General features: G+C 36.2%; 1 protein-coding gene across 4 annotated transcripts in view; it reads left to right on the top strand.

The window, feature by feature from the left end:
* The window catches only part of MAGI2 (membrane associated guanylate kinase, WW and PDZ domain containing 2), a 1,119,445-nt gene that overhangs the window by 684,997 nt on the left and 408,432 nt on the right, over positions 1 to 26,016 (top strand). For all 4 annotated transcript variants that reach the window (XM_031454751.2, XM_031454752.2, XM_031454755.2 and 1 more), the window contains exons 4-5: positions 5,639 to 5,854; positions 25,212 to 25,422. In XM_031454751.2, the coding sequence (XP_031310611.2) occupies positions 5,639 to 5,854; positions 25,212 to 25,422 (427 nt within the window). The remainder of the gene's footprint in view (positions 1 to 5,638; positions 5,855 to 25,211; positions 25,423 to 26,016) is intronic.

Consider the following 26,016-nt stretch of genomic DNA (forward strand, 5'->3'; position numbering starts at 1 on the left):
CATGATTTATCTGTTTCTATTAATATGCCTCTAAATCTCTGATGTGGATAAAAGTAGCTATTTACTTATGATCTGTCAGATTTCTAACATAATTATGAGTGGATCTGGAACTCTGAATCTCTTGTCTCCGTTTAATGTCAGAGTCAAATTATGCAGGTGCCATTAGGAGGTCAAATAGCAAATTATTTGCTCCATTTATAAAATTGTAAAAAAAATAAATAAATAAGATGAGATTCTCAACCTCTCAAGTTTTTCCATGCATTCTTTCCAACACAGGGAGATAGTCTCAAGCTCTCTGGGGATCTCAGTGGTAAGCTGTGCTGTACACATGCCCTGGAGTGCCTGGAGGCAGTCATCTCTCTTCCACTAACTTATTATCCAGAATTGATTCTTTCTGGTTACCAAAATAAAAATTAAAGCACTGAGAATTTTGGGGAGGAATAGGGGTCAAGACCTTAATCTGTTAGGTATCTGGAAGACAAGAATATTATCTTTCTAAAACTTGTCTCAACTTGGGTGCCATGTAGAAAGATCTATGGTTATTTGGTGTAAAATCTACACATGTTATTATTATACAACCAAAGGACAGAAACAACAGAGTCGGCATCTGAGTCTACTGTTTAAAAAGCCAAATGAACTAAATGACAAATCACATGATTCTTTCATGAAAACTGATCTTGTTTAGAGGGAAGTGTTGGAAATAACTAAATGCATTTTGAAGTATTTCAGTTTGCTATGAGCATTTTCTCATTTCCTCACACCTAAAATTAGTTTTTAGTGTCTTTCCTACTTCTTGTTATAACAGCAGAACTTAAAAGCATAAAGAATAGAGTGCATCTCAGAAAATACTAATCTGGTATCGATTACTCTTCAGTAAAGACTATGGGTACAAAAAAGTAAACCATTCATAATTCATTGGGATCATTTTCTGATCTTTTCCCCCCTTGACCTCAACATTAAAATCCTGTGGATAGAGGAAAACCTGAGAAGGGTCAGAAGAAAGCCAACAACATTTTTTTTTAAAAAACTTAGATAAAAACTTTTTGAAAAGATTATTTGGTCTAACAAGTGTGGAGAAAGCAAAGGAGTAATTCCACGATAGTGTTCACATGTAGTACACAAAAAGTTATTTAGAAAGCTATTTTCATCTCTTCTGGATGACTTTAGGAAGGGTCTGCATAAAAGCGGGTAATGAATTAGATTTTTCAGTCTTTTCTAGGGAGGTTTAGGTCATGACAATGTAGTCTGTTTTAGTCCCTCTCCCTTTGTTAAGGAATTAGTGTAGCAGCTTTTAATAAATGCTCAGTGTAAATGAGCATTTATTAAGTATTTTTATTATTTTGAAACCAATTATTAACATTTTATAGAGTATTCTTTTTTTCAAATTTCTGGAAAGCTTTTTCATATTTACAATGCAAGAAATGACTGCATTCACCATTTCACTCTTTCATAACTGTGTTTTTGTGAAAAAATGCCATAGCTGAAGAATAAGTCAAGTTAAATCAAGTTCCTCAAATAATTGTCTCTTTTATTTTCCAAGCATGGATTCAAAATTAAACAATGTAAATGTATAGATTATCCTAATTATGATAGAATTAAATGAACAATGTTAGAACTATTTCCATTTTGTCATCATATTCAACAACTAAGTTAGTGAAATTTTATATTAAACTTACATGAAACTGCTAATGAATACATCATTTTTTACAAATAGAGTTAGTGAAAAGTGGGCCAGAAAAGCCTACAATCCCCACCCCATCCCTCAACACACACACACACACACACACACACACACAATTTTTGGAAGAGGAGAGGAAAAAAAATCACCTAAAATGTCCCTGCTTTATGATTTGGTAGCAATCATTGCCTTTCTCTTTTGAAAGTAATACTGTTCTGCTCGTTGGTTATGGCTTTGAATGAAGTCCTCTGTCGTCAATTCTGGACAGGTTGCAAATTACATTGTACTTTTTTTCCCCCTCTTGAGAAGCAATATAGTATTTTTAAAAGAAATGAGATTCCTAAGTCAAATGGATATAGGGTTTCCACTTGCTTTGTGTATAATACTGGGAAACAGTATAATTTTTAGAGCCTCCATTTTCTTTTAACTGCAGAGGCAAAATGACTCCATTCTAATCCCCATCGGATACAAGAGCTCAGAGGTAAAATGCCCTTTACAGTGTCCAGCTCAGTAGATTGTGATGGTGATGTTAATAATAGTAGTAGTGTTTGTAGTTGCTTGTGTGACTGTAGTCATCTTACAGCCCCCATGGTCCCACTTTAACTAAATCTATTTAAGGATATAAAGAGGCAGCCAGATTAGGGAACACAGGCTTCAAAGTCGGTTTATCTCACCATGATCTGTGCTGTTAAACATACACCATATTGTTATGGTATTTTGAGATTTTAATTCACTAAATGATGGCACTGTGCACAGAGGTGCTTAATTCTTAACAGGACAAATTGTATTTGGCACTTTTGGGGGGAGGGTAGTTAGGTTTGTTTGTTTTATTATTATTATTATTTTTAAATGGAGGTACTGGGGACTGAACCCAGGCACTCATGTATGCTAAGTATGCACTCTACTACTGAGCTATACCCTCCCCCCAGGACAAATTATATTTGGTGGTTTTTTTTTTTTTCCTGAAAACATGCTGATGTTTCCTAAAAGGCACATTTTATTCTTAGTGTATTTATTTGTATATGCTTACTTCAAAGAAACATTTCAGTGACTTAGCCAACTGACTACCTGACTGATTCTTCAACTTCTGGTTTCCTTGTTTTATGCATTTGGTTTAAGGTAATAACCTATTCTCCATGAATTATATTTCTCAGGCATAGTAACTGCATAGGTTATTTCTATGCGTCTTTTAAATTGCTATTATTGTTACTAATAAAGATAATCTTAAGTCTTAACTAATGATTTGTACCCTTTTACATTTATAATTTTAAATCTAATTTAATTAATTAAAATAATCTAAAGTATTAATTTCATAAATCAAATTGTAGAAATAGAATATTGCTGTGTAATTTATAATCACATTACATGCCAAGAGGTGTAATTATTTAGGAATATAAATTCAATGGAATCTGTTACTTAATTTTTTTTTAGCCTGAGCTATACATTTATTTCTACTTAAAAAAAGCTATTTTTCTACCTCAGTGAGCTTGAAACCATAAAAGACAAATTGGAAAAAAAAAAATCACCGAAGTGTGATCCATTTTTCTTAGTACTATATATGCTTAAAAGCACTGAAGATCTCAGAATACTACTCAAAATTATATTATTTATTGGGACATGCAGGGCTATTTACTAGTTTACATTATATTTATTAGATAAGAAGTTAAGTAGTGTGATTCCACAGAAAGCACAACAGTGTACTGAGAACAGTACCAGCCCTTATAGATGCTGAAGTACAACAATAGTTCATAGACTTCTGGAGAGCAAATAACAGTTTTTTTGTTTGCCCAAAATTTGGCCAGTACATCCAAAGGTCTGATTCATTTGAAATGCTCTAAATCAAATTAGAATGTAACCTTTAGCAAAATGTATATCATCTACTTTGCAGACTTCTGTATAAAAGTTCTCCAGGTATAGGAACCACTTTACATGATAATTTTTTGTTGTTGTATTATTCTTACAACTGTGAATATCCATGAAAATGAGCAACAGCATTAGTGGCAGCTAGCGTTCAGAGCAGTCACTCACTTTGCACCAGCATGAGGCTTACACTGCCATTAAAACCACTGCAGTTTCACAGAGTATGGAGCTCTTCCTCATAAACCCTTACTTCATCCTCACCACAACCCAGTGAGCAGGACAAGTGCAGTGGATGTTTGTCACTTTGGCCTGCCCAGCATCCCAAGACCCTTCTGACTGGGGAGGGCCCTGAGATAAGATGGATGATAAGGCCCCGCACGCCCCCTCCCCAGATCAAAGGAGGGCAGCCATTCTCTTGTCCTAACTTGGCAGCTTGGGGGCTCTTCAGACACAGGCGCAGCCAGTGATATGACCCTGCCTGAGAGTTTTTCCGGAAATGAGCAAATCAGAGCTCCTGAGGAGAGTCTGAAGTTCATTCTCCCGAGGCAGCTGCAGCTGAGGACGATGCCTGTGACAGCTAAACCAGCTGGGCTTCCCGTGTCCAGGGCCGGCAGAGGCAACTTGGGTGTCCATGTTGGGCTCCTTTGCTCCTGCCCACTTTCACCAAAGGTTTTCAGCCCTTCCCTCATCGAGCCATCTCGTATCTTTTCAGCACATCCTATCATGTTTAATCTAACTAGAGTAAGATTTGGTTGTTTGCAACCCAGAATTCAGGTGATTATAGCAAATATTGCCATTCCCAATTTATAGATGAAGAAATTGTGCCTTACTAAGTAACTTGCTTGAATTGTAGTTATATCGAAAAGCCAAGTCTAGAACCCATAGCTTCTACTTAAGGGTTGTTTCTTTCAGAGCACAGTTTTCCCACTTGTCTTCAGTAGCCACTGCAGATAATGAGGCGTGTTTCCTCCTCTATGCCACCTTGATTGCAGTGCTTAATCCTATTTCATGTTTTAATGCTTAGATGATTAATGTCAAATGCGCCTGTCTTCCACACTGGACCGCTGAGCATCTGGAAGACTAGAATTGTGTCATAGTCATCATTTTCTCTCAATCATGTACTGGAATGCCTGGGCACATAGTCAGTACTAAATAAAGATTTTAATGAGTGAGTGGGCAAATGAGTGCAAAAATTATTCGATAAACTTAAAACACCAATGTGGGTTTGAAGTTGATGCAGAAAGCGTAACATTGGTAAAAACAAAAAAAAAAAAAAACAAACAAAAAAAAACCTAGCGGTGTTTTTAAAAAAATCAGTAAAAAATTTAGACTATTTTAAATAAAGTAATTTGCCTTGACTATATAAAGATGTTCACATAGTAAGCATATCTTCCATGCCTACTATTTGCCGGGCTCTTTTTACAGAGATAAACAGGAGTTAGTCTCCTTTAAGAAATCTCTCAGACTGATGGGAGAAACAAGTGATTTGGTAGCTGGGATCATGGAGCTGTAGGAAAAAGAGCTGTGGTAATCAGAAGAATGATTAGAGCAGCAGGCTCACTGTCAGCCGTCATGGGGACCACTCAGCGGGCGTAGAGATGCGGCTCTAGCCGGGATGCTGTGCACATCAAGGGTAACAGCCAGAGCCCTTTGAAAGTTGGAGAAAAGCATAATGTGCTTTGCTTTCCAGAATGTTGTGAGATTTGCTTAAAAAAGAAATCATCTTATTCAGACATACTTATTTTTTAAAAGGTTATAGTCAAGGCTTGTTATCAAAATTTTTTGATTAATTTGGAATTGCTATGTACTATATGAGACTAATACCTAAGTATATATTTTGGTTTGGCACCCAGGCTAGAATGCATATAGATCTATATCTTTATTTAAATATTAAAGCCAAATACAATAGAAACAACAAATATATATATATATGTATATATAAAAACATAAAAGGATATAAAATTGTATATATGTATGTATCCATAAAATATATATATATAAGCTAGGATACAAATTTGTTCATAAAATTTCCATTCTTTACAAATTATGCATACCAGTAGATGAAATATTTAACTCCATAGTGTTTTGTATTGTTTACAGACAATTACTACGGTACCCCAAAGCCTCCAGCAGAACCAGCACCATTATTATTAAATGTAACAGACCAGATACTTCCCGGAGCCACTCCAAGCGCTGAAGGAAAACGAAAGAGGAATAAGTCAGTGAGCAACATGGAGAAAGCAAGTATAGAGCCTCCTGAGGAGGAAGAGGAGGAGAGGCCTGTGGTCAACGGAAACGGAGTAGTAGTAACACCAGGTTAGTCATTTACATTTGTTCTAGGTTCATCAGCTCTTTTAGATGTAGCCAAATATATCTTAAATCTGTGTGCTCAAATGTATATGGTTTTTCACATGTGTATGTTCAGATGTGTATATATATACGATTACAGTTATCTTCAGAGAGAGAATATGCTATCAAATGGAAAGGACATGATTCTTGCATCCAGTTTATTAGTTTTAATTTTGATATGTCAAGCAATTCATTCAATTTCGTCAATTTTTGGTTTCACTTATTCAGTATTAATGGGAATATAGTGAGTGGTTTAAATCTCTTAGAAGGTGTTCCAAGTCATGAATGAATATGATTGTTTAAAGTTATGAAGTCTGTTAATATTAGATACAATCTATCCTTAGAAATTTTTCTGTACTCACCACTTTGTAAACAAAGGCTGTGCCATGTGCTTTTATTAACGACTTCAATGACTACAGTCCACTATAGCTACAAAATGCCCATCTCTCCTCCCTTACCACCCAGTATGGCAATTTGGAGAAAATGTCTTTATACATTGATATTGTGAAGGCAATTTACCATTGAACAAGGAAAAGACTTGTTATCCCTTTAGTTTATTGTCTATTATATCCCATATATAAAGAGTATTAGACGGATACAATATGTGTTTGTGCAAGGTACGGATTTGCAATTTTCTTATGTTTATTACTAATATAGTGCCCAAATTTTTATTTATAAAATATATTTTTTCATAGTATTATTTATAATTAAATGTTACCAAAGCAAAACTGTAGGATTCTCTTAGTCTGTAATCTGGGAGTAAGTTTCCACAGTTTTGTTCCAGTTATTTATTTATTAATAATGACATATCAGTGAGGATTGAAAATCTAAGGTCTGTGGTAAAACTGTTGAAAAACTGTTAGCACATGCACCTTGCATACATATTATTCTTTTTTAAAATCTCTAACTTTTTAACTGAAGTACAGTCAGTTACAATGTGTCAGTTTCTGGTATACAGCACAAGCATACGTATTATTCTTAAGATATTTCCTGCAACTACTTTGATGCCTGTATATTTATTTATTACTGTGCTGCTTCTATAGTGACATAGTATCTGAATTTCATGCTCAATTATTTTTATCAAAGAGAAAATTTATAAGCTTACTTTTTACCTTCTTGTTCATAATACCTATATAAATGTTCTTCCTTGAACATAAGGAGACCAAAATCTAATCTGTGCCAAAGTGTAAAACCTTGAAAACTGGTTTCATCTTGGTCACTCGGAGGAGGATAACTTCCTCCACTAATACACTGGTTAAAAACATTCTCTGACCCTAGCAGTCATTGATTTCTGAGTTTGAATGCTAAAAAATCACTATCGGCTCATATTGTAACTTGTTTACTGTCAAATGATTTGGTAATTTTCAAGCAATTAGATACTTTTCATTTTTTGATTTGGAAAATCTCTGTCAAAATATTTACTTTTCACCATGTAATTGATTTAAAATAACTTGAGAGTACATGGTTTTCTTAGTTGATCTTTGACGTGAGAAGCAAAACAATTCAGCTGAGAGGAAACAAGTAATCACCAAAGAAGCAGAAGTGAGGTGTCAAAAAGCAGTTACAGAATTTCTTGCTGGTTAACACCTTATAGTTGAAAATGTAACATATATGGCCATAGAGGCCCCAATCATTGATTTCTATTTCATTTCTACTTTGTATAGGGCAAATCAAATGAAGCATTCTTGACCCAGATGAAACTAGAAATTTATATAACTAGGGGGGCATAGTGAACCTAGGAAGCACCTTTCCCTTCTATTTATACCTTAGACATGAGGAATGGGGTATTTTTATGACTAAGGAGTCTTTAAGGCTCCAGGGAGAATGGGCTGGTTTGAACTCTTCCTGACTAATCTAGCTATGTGATTGTCTCGGACCTCTGAGCCTGAGGATGATGGAGAACAACTGTGCAGGCCAAGTCTGGGAGTTCTGGAGAGTCATCAGATGCCACAAACCTTGGCTCCAAGAGCCTGGGTGGGCAAGTGGTCCTTATACTACGTTTTCTTTCTTATTATGGGACATGGGAGATGTATAAATTAGGCATCTCTTCTCCCAGTGTTCAGAGATGGAGGAAACAGCCCCAAACCAGAAATCTTTGGAAAATGTCTTTGTTTTTCTTTTAAGTTTATCTAAGAGAAAGTTTAGGATTCTCTTTTTCCCCCTTTTATATATATTTACCCAGCTCTTCACCAGTGGAACCTCATCACATTTTTTCTAGCCCAGGGTCTTTGTCCTGCCTTTTTCTTCTTCCCATACACATTTGCTGGATACAGGACACATCAAACAATATTGAGAAAATCATTGCATATATTTTAGTTAACACTACCCTGTAAGAACCTAAAATAGTAATTAATATCAGACATCAATTCAGACCATAAATAACATAATCAATGAGGCACATTTAGAGAGTGAGAAAAGTTACTGAGGTAACTTTATACCATTACAAAATAATATTGATAATAGTGGTAATAAATAATATAATAATTAACTTCTTTTGGATCTTATCATGTGCTTGGAACTCCCTACCCTCATGGTATGTGTTAGTTCATTTAATTCTCCTATCAGTCCTATTAGTTAGGTACTATTTTACAGATGAGGACACTGAGGTACACTACAGTTAAATAATTTGCCCAGTAACTGGAATTCATATATAGGAAATCTGAATCCAGAACCCATGCTCTTAACTGCTACAGTATCATGGGTTTTATATCACAGAATAGAAGCATAAATATATTTCTTAGCACTATTTTACCTGTACATCTTTAAACATGGAATTATAAATGTTTCCATAATGAAATGATTATTTCTTTCATTCTGGAAATCATCTACAAATCAACTTATTTCCTTCTGTGTGTATAAAAGAAGTCTAATTTTTTCCATAATATTCTATATGTATATAAGTATCAGGCCTACCAGTCTTTAACTCCTTATATGCTTTACCAAAAAGAGCTATTTTCTCTATGTAAATAAAGGTTTTACAGTCCTCAGTTTACCCCTATTACTCATTTTCTTCATCTTTTCTTCTTTGAATTGTATTTTACACTTAGAATTATATATTTCTTTTTCTTTCAAACCATATCTCTATAAAGGCAGTGGTCACTTTTAAATAGGTAATTTCTCGATGAAGCTCTACTAATATTACCAATGAATATTCACATATGTGGATATCCATTTTATTCTAGTTCCCCTCTTTTTGCTCAGAATTCCATCAGACACATGGATTTAGCCCATGGCCGCTAGAAAAACCATATAATGAGCTTTCAGTGTCTCAGATCAGAAATGTTTTTCTCTGATATGAGTCACTTTGGTGATAGAAATCAGTGTAGTTCTACCCTTAGAAATGTAGATTTATCCTTGTTAATAATAAAATTACAAACATAAAAATAAAATAAATAATGGCAGCTCTCCTTTAATGAATGCATACAGTGCACTAGGCATATAGGACATATATTACCTCCAGTCCCCTAATCACAGTATATTTGCTTAACAAATGAGATGCTGAAATGTAGCCGAAGGTACTTTACTGAGGTGATGGTAGCAGAGTTGAAATCTGGACCAAGGAATACCTGAACTCATCCTCTCTCCACCACATTTCCCTGGGCTGTTAACCATGCTGAGGACAAAGTGCCTCCTGACGGCCATAAGGTAAATCACAATCCTGCGGCTCGGTGTATTTCATCTACACTGTATCCTATTATATTTGTCCTTCACAGGGTTCGTGGCGGTGATGCTAGATCTAATGCTTACAAGGATGATATATCCTTACATCATCTTAGAGAATTTGTCTGTAAATTGATATTTCAAATTCATGTGCCCAGGGAACCTTCCCTTGACATTAATGTCACCTTATATTTAGACATCTTTAACTTGTTAGAGTTGACATCCAGTCCCATAACTTCAAAAACTGTAGATTTACCTGCAGCCTTCACTTCTCCTCTGTGTTCCAGAGCCATATTTCTGACTACTGCCCCTGGATTGCCTCATCCAAGCATTTCTTCAGCAACTTAAATTCAACATTCCACTTAATCTCTTCTCCCATAAAACAAACAAGCAAACCAGCTCACAAAGTCCCTTATCTGATTTCTCTAATTCTTTTCACCCAGATAGCTCAGATTTTGATGCTTCTCTCCCCAAGGTTTAATATATATTGGGTTTAAAAGACCACTGGGCCATTAGTTTTCATCTCTTCCTTCCAAATATCACTGCCCCATCCTAGCTCACTGCCTCATCACCTCATTTGTGGACCACCCTCCCCAAATTGACCTCCATTCCTCCAGGCTCCATTCCTATCAAATTCCAATTACTCCTCAATCAGTTAAAGGTTCTTGAGCCAGCACTTGATCACATTAACTATCTTTCTCAAAACTTGGATAAGCTTCTATTTCTACTACTTCAAACTCTTTGGGCAAGTGCTCAGGTCCTCCCATGTTTGACTTTTGTCATGTCTGTCACCTTTGGCTCCCATTATTCCTCCACTTTCTTCTCTCATCTACACCCCATACTCATAAAACACCTTCACCTGTCTGACAAGCCTTTCCCACATTGGAACCTCCTATTCTTTTATTCAGAATTCAATAATTTTTAAAATATTTTCTAGGAATCACTTGTTGACTCTAATAATGAAAATTTAAGACTGTCCATGTCTGAACCATTGAAGTACAACTTATACTTCTCATTCACTTAGGAGGTATTATGTAGCCTGGTCCTTGTAGGTAACTTTTTATAATGTGCATGTCTGTCCCCTCCTCTTATACTGTAAACATTGCCAGGACGAGGACTGTTTCTACTTTTTTGTTTACCTGTCTCAGTGATTAGTATGTATCTTCAATATTTCAAGTTCTTAGTAAATCCTTATTTTTCAGTCAACCAAGCCTCTTGAAAATGTCAAAAGTTTACTATATCAGCATGCTTAGTTTTATTTCATACTCTTTTTACACTATTTGATGTCTTCACCATAACCTGTTTCTACATTTGAAAGATATAAGATTCCTGATCTTACATTTTTTCAAAAGTTGTTTGATAATAAAAGAAAGAAGAATATTTTAAAAGATATATTCTTGAGAATTATTCAGTCTGTGAAAATGACCCTAATAGATAAGTGGTTAATAGATCAGTAGATAGAATTTTTTTTTTTTTCAATTGAGCTTTTCTGAAGAAAGGCAAATCCTGTAAACCATAGTAATTGTGTTTGGCTTCCTTGAATTTCTTTTATTCCATGAATTATCTGCTAAACTTTTCCGGAAAGTAATTCTCTATTATATTGTAGCTTCCCCTCACCAGCTATTAGTAAGCCTAGTGCAAAGAATTAGAAATGCACATATATTTTAAAGGCAGCTAAATCTCTCTGTTAATACACACACACACACACAATGCCAGGAGGAACAGGGCCCGTGAGAGCTACCTTCGCTAACAAAGGGAATACAGTATGTGTACACAGAGCTGCCTTCTCCAGGCCCCCAAGCCTGCAATTAGTGCAAATGAACTGCATCTCCCAGAGAGCAAACAGTGTGTCCCTTATGTGATCACTGAGTGTCCCCAGCAATGATCTCAGTTCACCATTAGGGACCGGCATCCAGGTCCTGTGCTGCTTGGCACGCTGACTGTGCATGCACCATCAGTCCTGGTTCTGTGAATGAGGTCCTGTCACTGCCAAAAGAATTATGTCCTCCGTAGTGAATCTCGCTGTTTTCCTGTGAATAATGGCGCACTCTGAAACCACCCCAACGCCTATCCCCTGCTTATTTTTGTGTGGGTTCACAGAGACTGTGATGTGTCTATCCACTCAGATCTTTATCTTTTTTTCTTTTTTTGAGGAGGAGGCTTAATTTTATTATCTTGTTCGCAAACACAGTACTGGTTTTATCTCTCCACTGGAGGGGCAGATATCTTGGGCTATTTTAAGTTAAGCTTCTAAAATTAGATATCCTATTTATAAATGAGGGCCATTGGATCTTTTCTTAGAAGGATTATTTGAAAGTTAAAACTGCCCTAATTGTAAAATGCTCTGAGTATCTAGGTGTGATTATAAAGTAACAATCACTTAGGAGTCTGTAGCTATCAACTGTGGTATTAACTGTAACACCACCACCAGAAAAAGAATGAAATCATCACTAGTTTCAGAAATGTCATTCTAAATCAAGGCAGACTCACTTCGTGACTAAACTAAAAGTGAAGCACTATTTGAACCTCTTTGTGCCCTCAGACTGATTCAGCATTTTTGGAATCTTGCACTCAACCTTTTGGAGAGAGGTTTTTATTTTATTTTATTTTTCTCCCCGCTTCTCTGAGTGTTTATATGTTGTGTGTGAGAAAGAGATTTGCTACATGAGTGAGGAATATACAGCTGAGCAGCCCGGGTAACACTGGGGTTTGCAGAGCACTTTCAGAAAACCTGTGGCCTCGCTGAAATGTTTGTGTCTTCAGGGTCTCCAGGTGTCATTAGTCTTAAGTTTATTCCAGTCATGGTCATCCATTCTCTCTAGATCTGATTTTCACCCTGTAGTCCATTTTCTTACCTCATATTTCTCCTCATTGAAGTGATTATAATTTCATTGTGAAATCTCAGCTACCTTATTGTCAGACAAAGATTGCTCTCGTTATTTCTGGCTGAGGGCTGGCCTTTGATTCTGAAGAGGGAAGGTCTCTGGATAAGGTCTTTGGGGGCACTCAGAGATAAGGGAATAGCACCTTTATCTTTTACTTTCTAATTGACTTCTTGCTCTTGTCAGAAAATAGTCAGACTCCAATTTGGCCCCAAAGAATAGCACTTATTATCAAGATCAAGATTAAATAAAGCCTTCTTCCTTTTCTCTTTCAGCCCCTTTGATGTTCCTAAACTTCAGAAGTTGATATTATGTTTTATATAGTACTAATCTGATTTTTGTTTCAGAATTTTGAAAGCAAGATCTAAGAATTATTGTACATGCATGTCCTATATTTCACTTCATATCTTGCTTTGGTCTTTGAATATTTTCAATATGTGTATCAGTTTCTCTCACCCCAAAGTTAGTTAAGGATTTGGGGAACTTGTTTCTATGTGATAAATACTTTTGGAATTTATTACATTATGAAAATCATACAGCATATGCAATTTCAAAGCTGTGAGGATTCATTTTATAGTCATTATTCCAGTCTTTCGTTACAATGTTAAAAATTAAATGGAAGAAAATATACTAATTAAGGCAGCATTCTCTTCCTCTATCAATGGGAAATAATTCCCTCTACTAATCTTTCTAGTAATTCTTTCCAATTTAGCTTTTTATATCTCAGGATTTTTTTTTCCTTGTCATATTATATTCATAGACCTTGATTTTTTTTTAATTTTCATAATTCTCCATATTGTTGTTCTTTTAGTGTTCTAAAGACCTTATAACCAGTTGTGAGTTTCAGATATAGATGAAAAATAATTTTGAGATATTGAATATGCTGTCTTAGTAATTCATATTTCCCTGGTTAGCCTCCTACATAGATGAGATCCAATTTGGTTACACATATTATAGGTAAAAAGTAATCCCTTTACAGGATTGGGAATTTCTGCCTCCTCAATTTATATATCATCTCAAAAATCAGCAGCATAGTTTATCATTACCCTAACTTTCCCTAATTCTAATATTTTATTCTAGACTTGTGTTTCTTTCATGATCTCAGATAATAAAAGGAAAAAATAGTTAACATCTCAGGAAAAAAAATATATGTATGATTACATATATGTATTACATATATATTGCATACATATATATATAACATATATGGAAAAATATATGTGTGTATATATGTGTGTGTGTGTGTGTGTATATATATATATAAATTGTCACAGTGTTTAAGGGCTACCCCTCCTCATTCTCATACTGTACATAAAAAGAAATTATAGTGCACTTTTTTAGAACTTAGAAACACTTTAGGAGAACTAAGGAGTCAGAGAACACCAACTGCAATTCAGTAATCAGTGTGCATAGAAATATCTCGGAAGCAGCAGAAATTATAATCATCTCTGCTAACTGGATTGCTGTAGCACTGGGAATAGGAGCAGAAGGGAAACCTACTTTGCACTGTATTTCTCTTTTGTACTTTTGGATTTGGTCCAAGTGCATGTTTTACCACATCAATAAAAGTAATGCTTTTTTCTAAACAATGAGCAAATATTCACTAATATTCAAAGTGCAGATATTTTAACACCCATATTATAATTCCTATTCTCATTTTAGAAGGTTTTGGAAAAACAAAGAAACTTGACAGGAGCACTCTTTGAGCAGTAAGCTACAATGATGACTTCTTTCGGTCAAATGGCTACATAGAATGCAAGTGGCCACTGCATGACAGCTTCCTTTTTGTTTCTGTTTTTGTTTTTTTAAAGTTACCACCTTAACCGTTTTGTTTAATGAGGGGGAGGAAATTAAGTCTTTATATTTGGAGGAGGTGCTGGGGATTGAACCCAGGACCTTGTGCATACTAAGCACGCCCTCTACCACTGAGCTATACCCTCCCTCCCTACAACTTCCTTTTTGAAGGCAGAATGTCCTTCACTTTTCACTATAGAATATAATCTAGAGTATGGCCATAATCAATTGCAATGATATTTTTCTCCTCTCCAAGAGTCAACCCTGAAGTGCTCATTCATCTACAAGAGCCTGTGGTTCAGATTCTAAGAACTTAAGCGTCTAGCAATGTACTGAAAATGTTCTGACAGCCCCCTCACCCTCCCACCCCTACAATACAATACAATACAATACAATACAATACAATAGGACTTTGGATCAACATAACGGATCGTATCTTTTGATGAGATTGCTGAGTTTGCAAGAAAGCAAGAGAAATATTCAAACCCCACTACTTCCACCCCATGGTCACTGCCACAAATGGGCAAAAACCAGAGTGTGGAGCAATCTGTTGTTAGCAGACTTGAAAGCCAAGCTTGCCCTGAGGCTATATGAGGAGACAAAGCCTTGGGTTAATATAAAATGGGGGAGCTGCGTCTCTGATTCTGATTTAAATCAGTACCCTCAAACATGCCAAAGTTATGCCAAGTTCACAGCTCAGTAGCAGCCCCTGGCACCCAGCAAAATCAAATGCAAAACTCTGTAGGAAATCATACAGAACTGGGAGAAAAAAGTGTGATTTCTGAGGATTATTTTCCCTCCTTTAAATCACTTAACCCCACAGCATGTGTCAACCGAGGAAGAAAAACTCAATTTGTGCAAACACAGTTTAAAGAAGAAATGTTGGCTTTGTGTGTATGTTTTGGGTTTGGTTTTTTTTGTTAGCAAGTACATGGTTTTTTGAAAACACTTACTATCTTAAAAACGGTATGAAATTGATTACATTGTGTTTCTATAGGGAGAAACCATGTAGGTTGCTTGGCTGATTTAACTCCACAGTTTATTTAGTGTTATAAGTAGTAGAATCCACTGATAAAAATATATAACATTTACTGAACACCTACTGTGTTCTAGTTGTTTGCTGTTCTAAGCAATTTAAATATGTCTCATCTAATCCTTATCGGGGGTAGTGTTTACTTCACTGTACAGTAAAGGAAATTGAGGCATGTGTAGAGTGAACTTTTTCAACATCACACCATGAAGGAGAGACTCAAACCCAGGCAGTCAGACGTTAGCTTTAGCAATTATGTTTTGCTGCTTCTTGTGGAGCGTGTTTGTTGCTATCTGAGAATGGCTAAACAAAAAGAACAAAATTAGTCTCAAATTATTCCTATTTTCTTTCTTTATAAGCTACAAATATGTTCCTCAATCTTTGTTCCCATTCAGTGTTCTCTAGTCATGCTTATTTCCAAAGAAATAATATGAAGACAAGAGAGAAAAGTTATTAGATTTATTAAAATTTGTCACAGAGCCATTAGAAATATAAATCACAGAGCTGACTCACGGGGTAAAACAAATTTTGGAAATTCAAATTTTATGACTGTTCAAAGAAATAAAATCAACAATTTCCTGTGGCTTTAAAATATTATTTTCCCTCATTTCAAAGGATGGCAATTACTGAAAGCTGAACATTAACTATATGCATAGACCATGTCAAATGAAAATATGGATAAGGTGTAAAATAGGCAATCTTCTTCTTGAAATGGTTTTATCTTGGTTTCTGATTATTCTTTAATAAAACTTGGTGGGGACATTTAAAACCATGGTATTCTGATTTATCCCTAGTCTTATATCCAAAAAGCAATGTGTTAGATAATGCTAGGGCAATAAACATGTAGGCAAATGGAATGGCTACTATACATATTATAATATCAAAACATTAGACTGGACCAGAGCTATAAAATTTATGTGGACTGGACTAAATGCAAAAATGCATGCATTTAACTCTCTTCTAATTAAAATGGCTTTCAGTCCCTGTGCTATGTACAGATCGTTGAGCTCTTCTGAATTTCTTCTGGGAAGAAGGAAATTATTGCTGAATCCAACAAAACCATTAGGATAGGAAAGATGAAAGAAATTATATTTTTTAATTATTCAGAGCAGTAAAAGTGTATGTAAAACATGGTTTTTATAGGTTTTGCTTATAAGACTGTATATTATCAATGCATGTTTTGTGTCTCAATGTTTCTATAGAATTTCTAGGAAATACAACAACAGTCCTGGTCAAAGGGAAAAATTTTTTTATCATTACCATTCTTTTAAAAGAGGTGTTCCTTCTTTATCGAGATAGTCTTTGTTTCTATTGTTGGTGCAAAAATAAACCCCTTGGTCTGCTTTGCAAAGCATCTAAGCCACCTAGAAATGCAAAACGGAACGCTCAGAAAAAATGCCAGTGTTTGATAAAGTCTGTTCACTTAAGCAGCAAGCATCTTGGGGAAAAATTATATTTACGTATCCCAAAAATTCATGGTTGGATTTAACCTTAAAACCATGCTGAGAAATGGGTCTTGGAAGTTAAAAAAGGCAATTCTACATGTTCACCTCCTAATCAAGAAATAGTTTCATACCACTATAGAAGTAAAATGTATGCATGGGGTTATTTGGCTCCTTCTCCTTAGTCAGAATTTAAATAGTCTAGGGCTTCTCAAACCACAGATCTGATATCTATGAGATCTGTGTTAGGGGACATTTGCATGCATATAGTTTTAAACTGAACTCCATGGGAGGAGGGGAGTGCTGGCAGGAATGGCTACACATGGTTAGCCTGTAAATCTATTCTTTCTCACCCTTAATTACTGAAAGTATGTTCTAGTGGTACATACAGACAATGGAATGTTATTCAGTGCTAAAAAGAAATGAGCTATTAAACCATTAAAAGACATCAAGTAAATTTAAATGTATATTATTAAATGAAAGAAGCCAATCTGAAAAGGCTCTATACTATATGACATTCTGGAAAAGGCAAAACTACGGAGATGGCAATCAATGATTACCAAGAGTTAGAGAGGAGAGAGGGATGAATAAGCAGAGCACAGAGGATTTTTAGGGCAGTGAAATTACTTTGTATATTATAGTGGTGGATACATGTCGTGATACATTTGTCTAAGCCCTTAAAATGTTCAACACTAAGAGTGAACTTTAATGTAAACTATGGTCTTTGGGTGATAGTGATGTGTCTATGCAGTACTCAGTTGTAATAAATGTACCACACTGGTAGATGATATTAGCAATGGGGAGACTATGTATCTGTGGGGACAGGGAGTATATAGGACATTTCTGTACCTTTCTCTTAAATTTGCTGTAAACTTAAAATTGCTCTAAAATATAAAGTCTATTTTTTAAAAGTCCATTCTCTTCTTAATGGGTACTTTCTCAGTTAATTATAAAACACCCAACATATCTATTTAAAAAAAATAAGCCACATACAAAAGAAAGACATAATTATATTATTCAAAGTATAGTAAAGTTAACTTCTGTTCTTCTTACTAAGCAGGGAAACAATTGTGATGTAGCATGAAACAATAATTTATAGTCCCAGACGTGGTAACTATTGATTGAGTGGATTGTAAAATAAACTTGCCTAATATACTATTTAATGAGTTGAATTGTATCCCCCCAAAGTCATACTCTGAAGTCCAAACCACCAGACTCTCAAAATGTGACCTTAAGTGGAAATAGGATGAGGTTGCTTAACTAATTAAGTACTAGTAGTTAATTAGTAATAGTAATTAGTTCTACTAGTTACATAGTAGATGAGTAGGGTGGACCCCTGATCCAGTACAAGTAGTGCCCTTCTTAAAAAGGGAAATTAGGACACAGACATGTATACAAGGAGAAAACCATATGAAGATTGGAGTCATGCTGCCACAACCAAGGAACTTCCAGAAGCCAGCAGAGAGGCCTGAAACAGATCCTTCTGTGGCACCTGCAGAGAGAACATGGCCCTGCCAGTGAACCCTTGTTCTAGGAATTCTAGTCTCCAGAACTGTGAGACAATAAATTTTTACTGTCATCCAGTTTCGGTATTTTGTTGTGACAACCTTAGCAAACTAATACATGCTATTTGGACCAGCATCTCCTTAACTGCCCAGTGCCTAGTCTAGTGCTTGGCACTTTGTAGGGTCTCAACAAGTGGTTAATTAATTAGTTAATTAATACTATTTTCCTAGTACATAATATAGGAAATATAATGTCAGTTTCTTCCCTTGTGACTGTTACATTTTGAAGTCTCGCAGACTGCTGCCTTAGGTACTCTTGTTTCTATATGCTATATTGTCTCCTTAAAAAATTATATATGAGTATCATTCAATAAATCATTATGATAGTATTCTATGTTGCTGTGTTAGAAGGGGGTACTTCCTCTCCACCTCCCATGTTGTCTTGCTTGTCAAAGGGGATACTTAATTTGTGCTCCACCGGCTCCTTGACTTACTGTGCCCAGAGAGGTGGAGTGACTTCTCTGAGTGATACATCTTGGAAGGAGAATCTCGGTTTGCTTGACTCAACTCCTCTTTTTTTTTTTTTTTCCTCTTAATGCTCTGCATGGCCCTTCTGGGAATAGGTTCTGCCCTAACTTGGGAAGCCTGCCCTGGTTCAGTGCTGCCTATGGGTACATTGGCTAGATTCTGCATTTCACCAGAAGCCCTTGACTCACTGTAAACTGCATCCCTAGATTAGCCTTTATGAATAGTAAATGTGGGATTGTTATGGCTCTCCATTTACCTTACTCGTTTTTTTCCTCTTATTTAGTTTAGATAAAGGAGACAGGTGCTACTTATTACTTTCCTCTCAACCCAATTCACAACAGCCTGATAAAGCCCCCTAAAGCTTTTGTCAGGTATCTTGCACATTGTAGGTATTAAATTCATGTTTGCTAATTTAATGATTGATCGATTAGGTAATAATACAGGAATCAATGAATAACTGAGTTAGATTAAACTAGGACAACTTGGCTCAGTAATCTCTAGCACATCAATAAATATAACTATAGACATCTCCAACGACTCTAAACTTTTTTTTCAAGAAAGACTCACATTTCTCTTGAAAATTTAGTAGCATTATATAGTTGAAGAAAAAAGTTTGTTTATAGCTAGCCTTATTGGATGAATTCTGTCAGCATATTCTATATTTTCTTTTCATTTATTCATTTAATCCATTCCAACTTGGCTTTCCCACCCCCCACTCCACTATAACTACTACCATAACTGGTAGCTGTGACCTCCATGTCCTTAATTTCATTAGATTTTGCATCCTTATCTTGGTGGGCTGTTTAGAAATTTTGGCCACAGTTAAGTGTTTCCTCCTCATTTCCCTTTGCTTGGCTTCTGTGGCATAAAAATCAGCTGATTTTTCTATTACTTTCCTGGCTGCTCTTTCTGGATCATTCTCTTACTGACTATTACATGCTGGAGTTCCTCAGACAGCTACTTTGAGATTCTTGTTTCTACTTGCTGCACTGTCTCTCTAGGCAATTTCATTCACTCCTGTGGCTTAAATTATAATACCATCTAGCCAGATGCTGTTGTCTTTCTAGTTGATTCTCTCCAGCCAAGAATTCTCTGACTTGACATCTCCATTGTGAGTTTGGCATGGACCTCTATGTCCTGTGCATAAAATTATACCCACATCTCCCCAACTCCCTACAGAATCCTGCTCCTCCTCTCATGTTTCCTATCTCAGTGAATTGCTTTGCCACCCACTGGGTTTATCATGATTTCTCATTTTTCCTTATCTTTCCAGTTTCTTTTAAGGTAATTCTTTTTTTTTTTTAATGGAGGTACTGAGGATTGAGCCCAGGACCTCACATACTCTACCATTAAGCAATGCCCTCTCTCCTCCAGTTTTTCGTCTTTGATCATACCAAATCCACATTATAAATATTTTTCAGTTCACTTCTTTCTGTGCCATGCCACCATGACCTCTTGCCTAGATCACAAACGCTATCAAACCCCCAGAACAGTTAAGGGGATCTTTGTGAGGTTGAAAATCTAATTGTGTCGTCCCTTTGATTAAGACACATCAGTACCTTCTCATTGCTCTCAGAATACAGTCCTAAATTCTGAGCATGCCGTCTAAGGCCTAAGCCAGTCTTTGCTTATCTATTTTTTTCTCCCTTACCTACCTTTGAAAGAAGTTTTTTGACTCCTTTTTCAAGTCTCAGATTTGATAGCATGTTGGGAAAAGGGCTTTCTGTGATTCTTTATCTAAGATTAGGTGAATGCATATGTGTAAGATCTCATCTTTCCTTTTGGTGGCCCTCATTACAGTTAAAATTGTTTAAAGACTACACATGTTGACATATTTTGAGTTCCGTGAGAGCAAGGATCATGCCACTTTTGTTCACTCTTCTGTCCTCAGTGCCTGACACCAATTGAGTGCTTAATAAATATTAAGGGACTATTGAATAAATGAGTATGTTCAGAGCATGACCCTACATTTTAACTTCTCAAATGCAACATGACACTTGGAAATACCTGAGAACAGTGTGTTTCATGTATTAGTAATTACATATTGTGATAAGGTACAGGAAAAAGAATCTAAAGAGAAAAATGGTACCTTCTGCTCCTCCTTTTCTGCACAATTTACAAAGGACAAATCTGTGTGAAGAATCTGCTGGGAGACTGTAGCACTAAGGACCATGTTATCGTCATAAAGTCTTCTTTTGAAGGGCAAACCAGTGAATGCCTGTAAAGTGTTCTTGCGTTTCCTAATTCCTAAAGATGCTTTCCTATTGCTCTCTGAGATTGATGCATGTGGGGAAAAAATTGATACAAGTCATTAACTGAGACAAAGAGGACATTCTACGTTACTCACTTTAAATTACATTTATTAATTTTTTATAAACATTTTTTATTGAGTTATTGTCATTTTATAATGTTGTGTCAAATTCCAGTGTAGAGCACAATTTTTCAGTTATGCGTGAACATACATACATTCATTGTCACATTCTCTTTTGCTGTGAACCACCACAAGATTATGTATATATTTCCCTGTGCTACACAGTACAGTCTTGTTTATCTGTTCTACATTTTGAAATCCCAGTCCCTTCCCACTCCCCATCCCCCTGGCAACCACAAGTTTGTATTCTATGTCTATGAGTCTGTTTCTGTTTTGTATTTTTTTGTTTTTGTTTTTGTTTGTTTGTTTGTTTGTTTTAGATTCCGCATATCAGCGATCTCATATGGTATTTTTCTTTCTCTTTCTGGCTTACTTCACTTAGAATGACATTCTTCAGGAGCATCCGTGTTGCTGCAAATGGCATTATGTTGTCAGTTTTTATGGCTGAATAGTATTCCATTGTATAAATATACCACATCTTTATCCACTCATCTGTTGATGGACATTTAGGCTGTTTCCATGTCTTGGCTATTGTAAATAGTGCTGCTATGAACATTGGGGTGCAGGTGTCATTCTGCAGTAGGGTTCCTTCTGGATATATGCCCAGGAGTGGGATTCCTGGGTCACATGGTAAGTATATTCCTAGCCTTTTGAGGAATCTCCATACTGTTTTCCACAAAGGCTGCACCAAACAGCATTCCCACCAGCAGTGTAGGAGGGTTGCCTTTTCTCCGCAGCCTCTCCAGCATTTGTCATTTGTGGATTTTTGAATGATGGCCATTCTGACTGGTGTGAGGTGATACCTCATTGTAGTTTTGATTTGCATTTCTCTGATGATTAGTGATATTGAGCATTTTTTCATGTGCCTATTGACCATTTGTATGTCTTCCTTGGAGAATTGCTTGTTTAGGTCTTCTGCCCATTTTTGGATTGGGTTGTTTGTTTTTTTCTTATTAAATCATATGAGCTGCTTATATATTCTGGAGATCAAGCCTTTGTCAGTTTCATTTGCAAAATTTTCTCCCATTCTGTAGGTTGTCGTTTTGTTTTATTTCTGGTTTCCTTTGCTGTGCAGAAGCTTGTAATTTTCATTTGGTCCCATTTGTTTATTCTTGCTTTTATTTCTATTGCTTGGGTAGACTGTTCTAGGAGAACATTTTTGAGATGTATGTCAGATAATGTTTTGCCTATATTTTCTTCTAGGGGGTTTATTGTATCTTGTCTTATGTTTAAGTCTTTGATCCTTTTTGAGTTTATTTTTGTGTATGGTGTAAGGGAGTGTTCTAGCTTCATTGCTTTACATGCTGCTGTCCAGTTTTCCCAACACCATATGCTGAAGAGACTGTCTTCATTCCATTGTATATTCTTGCCTCCTTTGTCGAAGATGAGTTGACCAGAAGTTTGTGGGTTCATTTCTGGGCTCTCTATTCTGTTCCATTGGTCCATATGTCTGTTTTTGTACCAATACCATGCTGTCTTGACGACTGTATTGTCTAAGTCTGGGAGAGTTATTCCTTCAGCCTCTTTCTTTTTCTTCAGTAATGGTTTTGCAATTCTAGGTCTTTTGTGGTTCCATATAAATTGTATTATGATTTATTCTAGTTCTGTGAATTATGTCCTGGGTAATTTGATAGGTATTGCATTAAATCTGTAGATTGCCTTGGGCAGTATGACCATTTTAACAATATTGATTCTTCCAATCCAGGAGCATGGGATATCTTTCCATTTTTTTAAGTCTTCTTTAATTTCCTTCATCAGTGTTTTATAGTTTTCCACGTATAAGTCTTTCATCTCCTTGGTTAGATTTACTCCTAGGTAAATTACTATATTAATTTTTAAAGTTACAAAAATAACAGCCAACTAATGCAAAGATATGTAAAAACAAAAAACAAAAAAAACTCCCACTCCCATCCAAGTTAACTGTTTTTAGGTAATCAAAGTTCACAATCTGTTGTACATCCTTCCATCCTGTTTTCATGTTCATATAGTTACAAACAAAATTATATGCCTATATCTAATTTGATGTTTGCTTATTTTAAAAAAGTTGAATTAACAGTGTGTGTTTATTACTCTGCAACTTAGATTACTCTTTGAATAGTAATTATCAGCACCGTTTCCAAGATGGCTTCCTTGTCACATTGACATTGTGTGTCAGTAGTGCTGTCCTTGCAGTTTCTGGCTTAAGCTGTCCCCACCACACCTTCTGCTGTGTAGAAGCCGTAGTGACCCTCACAGCAGACAAACTGGTTCCCTATTCTTAGCTGCTTTTCAGGTCTCCACTGGAGCAAACTTGGACTTCTGCATGACATCCCTGCCCCAGGGAAGTCTTGGGAGTAGTACTTGCCAAATGTACCATTTCTCTACTCTTAACTCTTCAACAGAGATTTGGAGCCACTCTACAGGAAACATTCCTCCCAGGGTTCCAAACTACTCTACAGGCCCCCTCTGCTTTTGGTTCCCTTGATCTTTTCCATGGTTTCCCTCTTCTTACCACCACCATGCCACACCCTAGACCAACAGTGGTGCTGAATTTCTCTCCCAGCCACCATCTTACCTTGTAGAAAACTTCTCTGAGCCTGAGGTTTCCCAAGGTAAGATTTAAAACCCATGTTAATAATAGGTTTTGCATATAATATTTTCTTCTCTTTCAAGAATCTTACTTTACCACATACTATAATTTTGCAGAAATAAGATCACCCTCCATTTACATTCAACTATATTGCCCAGTATTTTTGGTCTCAATTTTTATTTCCTTCTTTTCTTTCCTTATTTTGAGATCTGTGGTCTGATTTAACCATCATGATATGGTTAGAATAATTCCTCAAATGCCGCCTTCAAGTAGGATACATGGGTAATTACATTCAGAACTTTTGCATGTTAAGAAGTGACTTTCTTTTGCCTAGTTAGTTGAAGAATATTTTGGTAGAGTTAAAAGTTCTTGAGTTGCTGTACTTTTTTTCCCCTCTCAAAGTACTATAGATGTTACCTTACTGTCTTTGAGCTTAGAGTATTACAGATAAAAGGTCTGAAGATCTTCTGTTCCTTTCTTTTTGGTAAGTTTCTTCAGTGTAGAATCTGCTAAAGATGCTTTTTAGCATTTGAGTTTGGAAATTTCACCTACATTTGTCTAGGGGTCTTCATTAATTTGGAAATTTCACCTACATTTGTCTAGGGGTCTTCAATGATTTGGCCTCAGAGTCAGTGAACCATGTTAGTCTTCAGATTCAAGTGTTTCTTCATCTTCGGTAACTTTCAATTTTTTATTGAGTTATTATTTCTTCTCCATGTGTTCCTTTTCCTCATTCTGGAGCTCATACCATTTGCATGTCGGTACCCTTGGGTCTGTCTTCCAAGTCTTTTATCATTTCTCTAAAGGTATATATCTCTTTTAGTTTTCACTCTGTTGTGTTAGCTTTCTATTTCTGCTGTAACAAATTACCACACACTTAATGGCTTAACACAATACATATTTATTATCTTACAGTTCTGTATGTTAGAAACCTGACAAGGGTCTCACTGGGCTAAAAATCAAGATGTCAAGACTATTCTTTTGCCTTGCCAGCTTCTAAAGGCCACCCACATTTCTTAGCTTGTGGTTGTCCCATTCTTCTGTCTTCAAAGCCAGCAACAGTACATCTCTGGCCATTTGTCAGTATTCACGTCTCCCTCTCACAATCCTTTTCTGCTTTCCTCTTACATATGTAAAGGCCCTTGTCACTACAGTGAACCCGCCTGAGTAATTGAAGATAATCTCCCAAATGCAAGGTTTTTAATTCATTTAGATCTGTAGATCCTCTTTTGCCATATAAGATAACAGGCACATGTTCCAGGGCATAGGACATGGACATCCTTAGGGAGTATTTACTCTGCCTATGACTCCTGTGCTGTGAAACAGTCCTCTGATTTAGTCATCAGCAATACCTAGTTGAAAGATTGACAAGAATGATGAGTGAAAGTGGAACCCAAGGCCTACTGATAATTTTCAGAGCTGTTTGCCATATGCCTTTCCTATTAGCCTTCGTACAGCTCATTCCCTGTTGCAGCATAATCCACACTCACTCAGAGATTACAGTGGCTAGAGTGACTAACCACGTGCTCTTATTTTCTTCTAGAATCCAGTGAACATGAAGACAAGAGTGCAGGTGCCTCAGGGGAGACACCCTCCCAGCCTTATCCTGCACCAGTATATAGTCAGCCTGAGGAGCCAAAGGAGCAGATGGAGGATGCAAAACCAACGAAACCTGAAGAGAGTGAGGAATCAGACCCATTGCCTGATAACTGGGAAATGGCCTACACAGAGAAGGGTGAAGTCTACTTCATTGAGTGAGTTTCACACATTTCTCTGAACATTTCCATAAAGATCATAGCAGCGTGTAAATGATGGAGCAACTGGAGAAGTGGTCAAAGTAAAATATTGCATTTCACTGTTAGTGTTATTAGCTTCTTTCTTTGTGAGAGAATAATGAGATAGTGTCTTAATACAATTAAAAGATCCTAGATTATAGCCATCAGTCAAAGAATGAATTAAACAATTTCATTGCAAAATTTGTTGCAGTCATGACTGTAAAGGCAAATCTCCATGTGATATTATTATTGAGTTAGAAATAGTGTACTTATCATGGGGAAATGCCTACTGTACTCTTCCAAGACCTCCATGCAGTTCAAATGAGAGAATCCCCATCTTTTAAATCAGATTGCTGGAAACCTCCACCATCTTGCCCAGTGGTTTAATAGGATGCAGCTACTGAGAGCAAAATACTTGCTGGTCACAAAAGAAAACATTTTAGGAATTTGACCCTGAGGTCAGGTATTAATAAAATCGTGTGTTTTGTATAGTTCATCATACTTATTTTTATTAAATTTCGTTCTGTTTGTTGCTTACCGTTTTTGACTTGCCAGGGAAACTGAAATGCTAAT

The sequence above is a fragment of the Camelus dromedarius genome, chromosome 7 (assembly GCF_036321535.1).
Source record: "Camelus dromedarius isolate mCamDro1 chromosome 7, mCamDro1.pat, whole genome shotgun sequence".
In the NCBI taxonomy this organism is placed as follows: Eukaryota; Metazoa; Chordata; class Mammalia; order Artiodactyla; family Camelidae; genus Camelus; species Camelus dromedarius.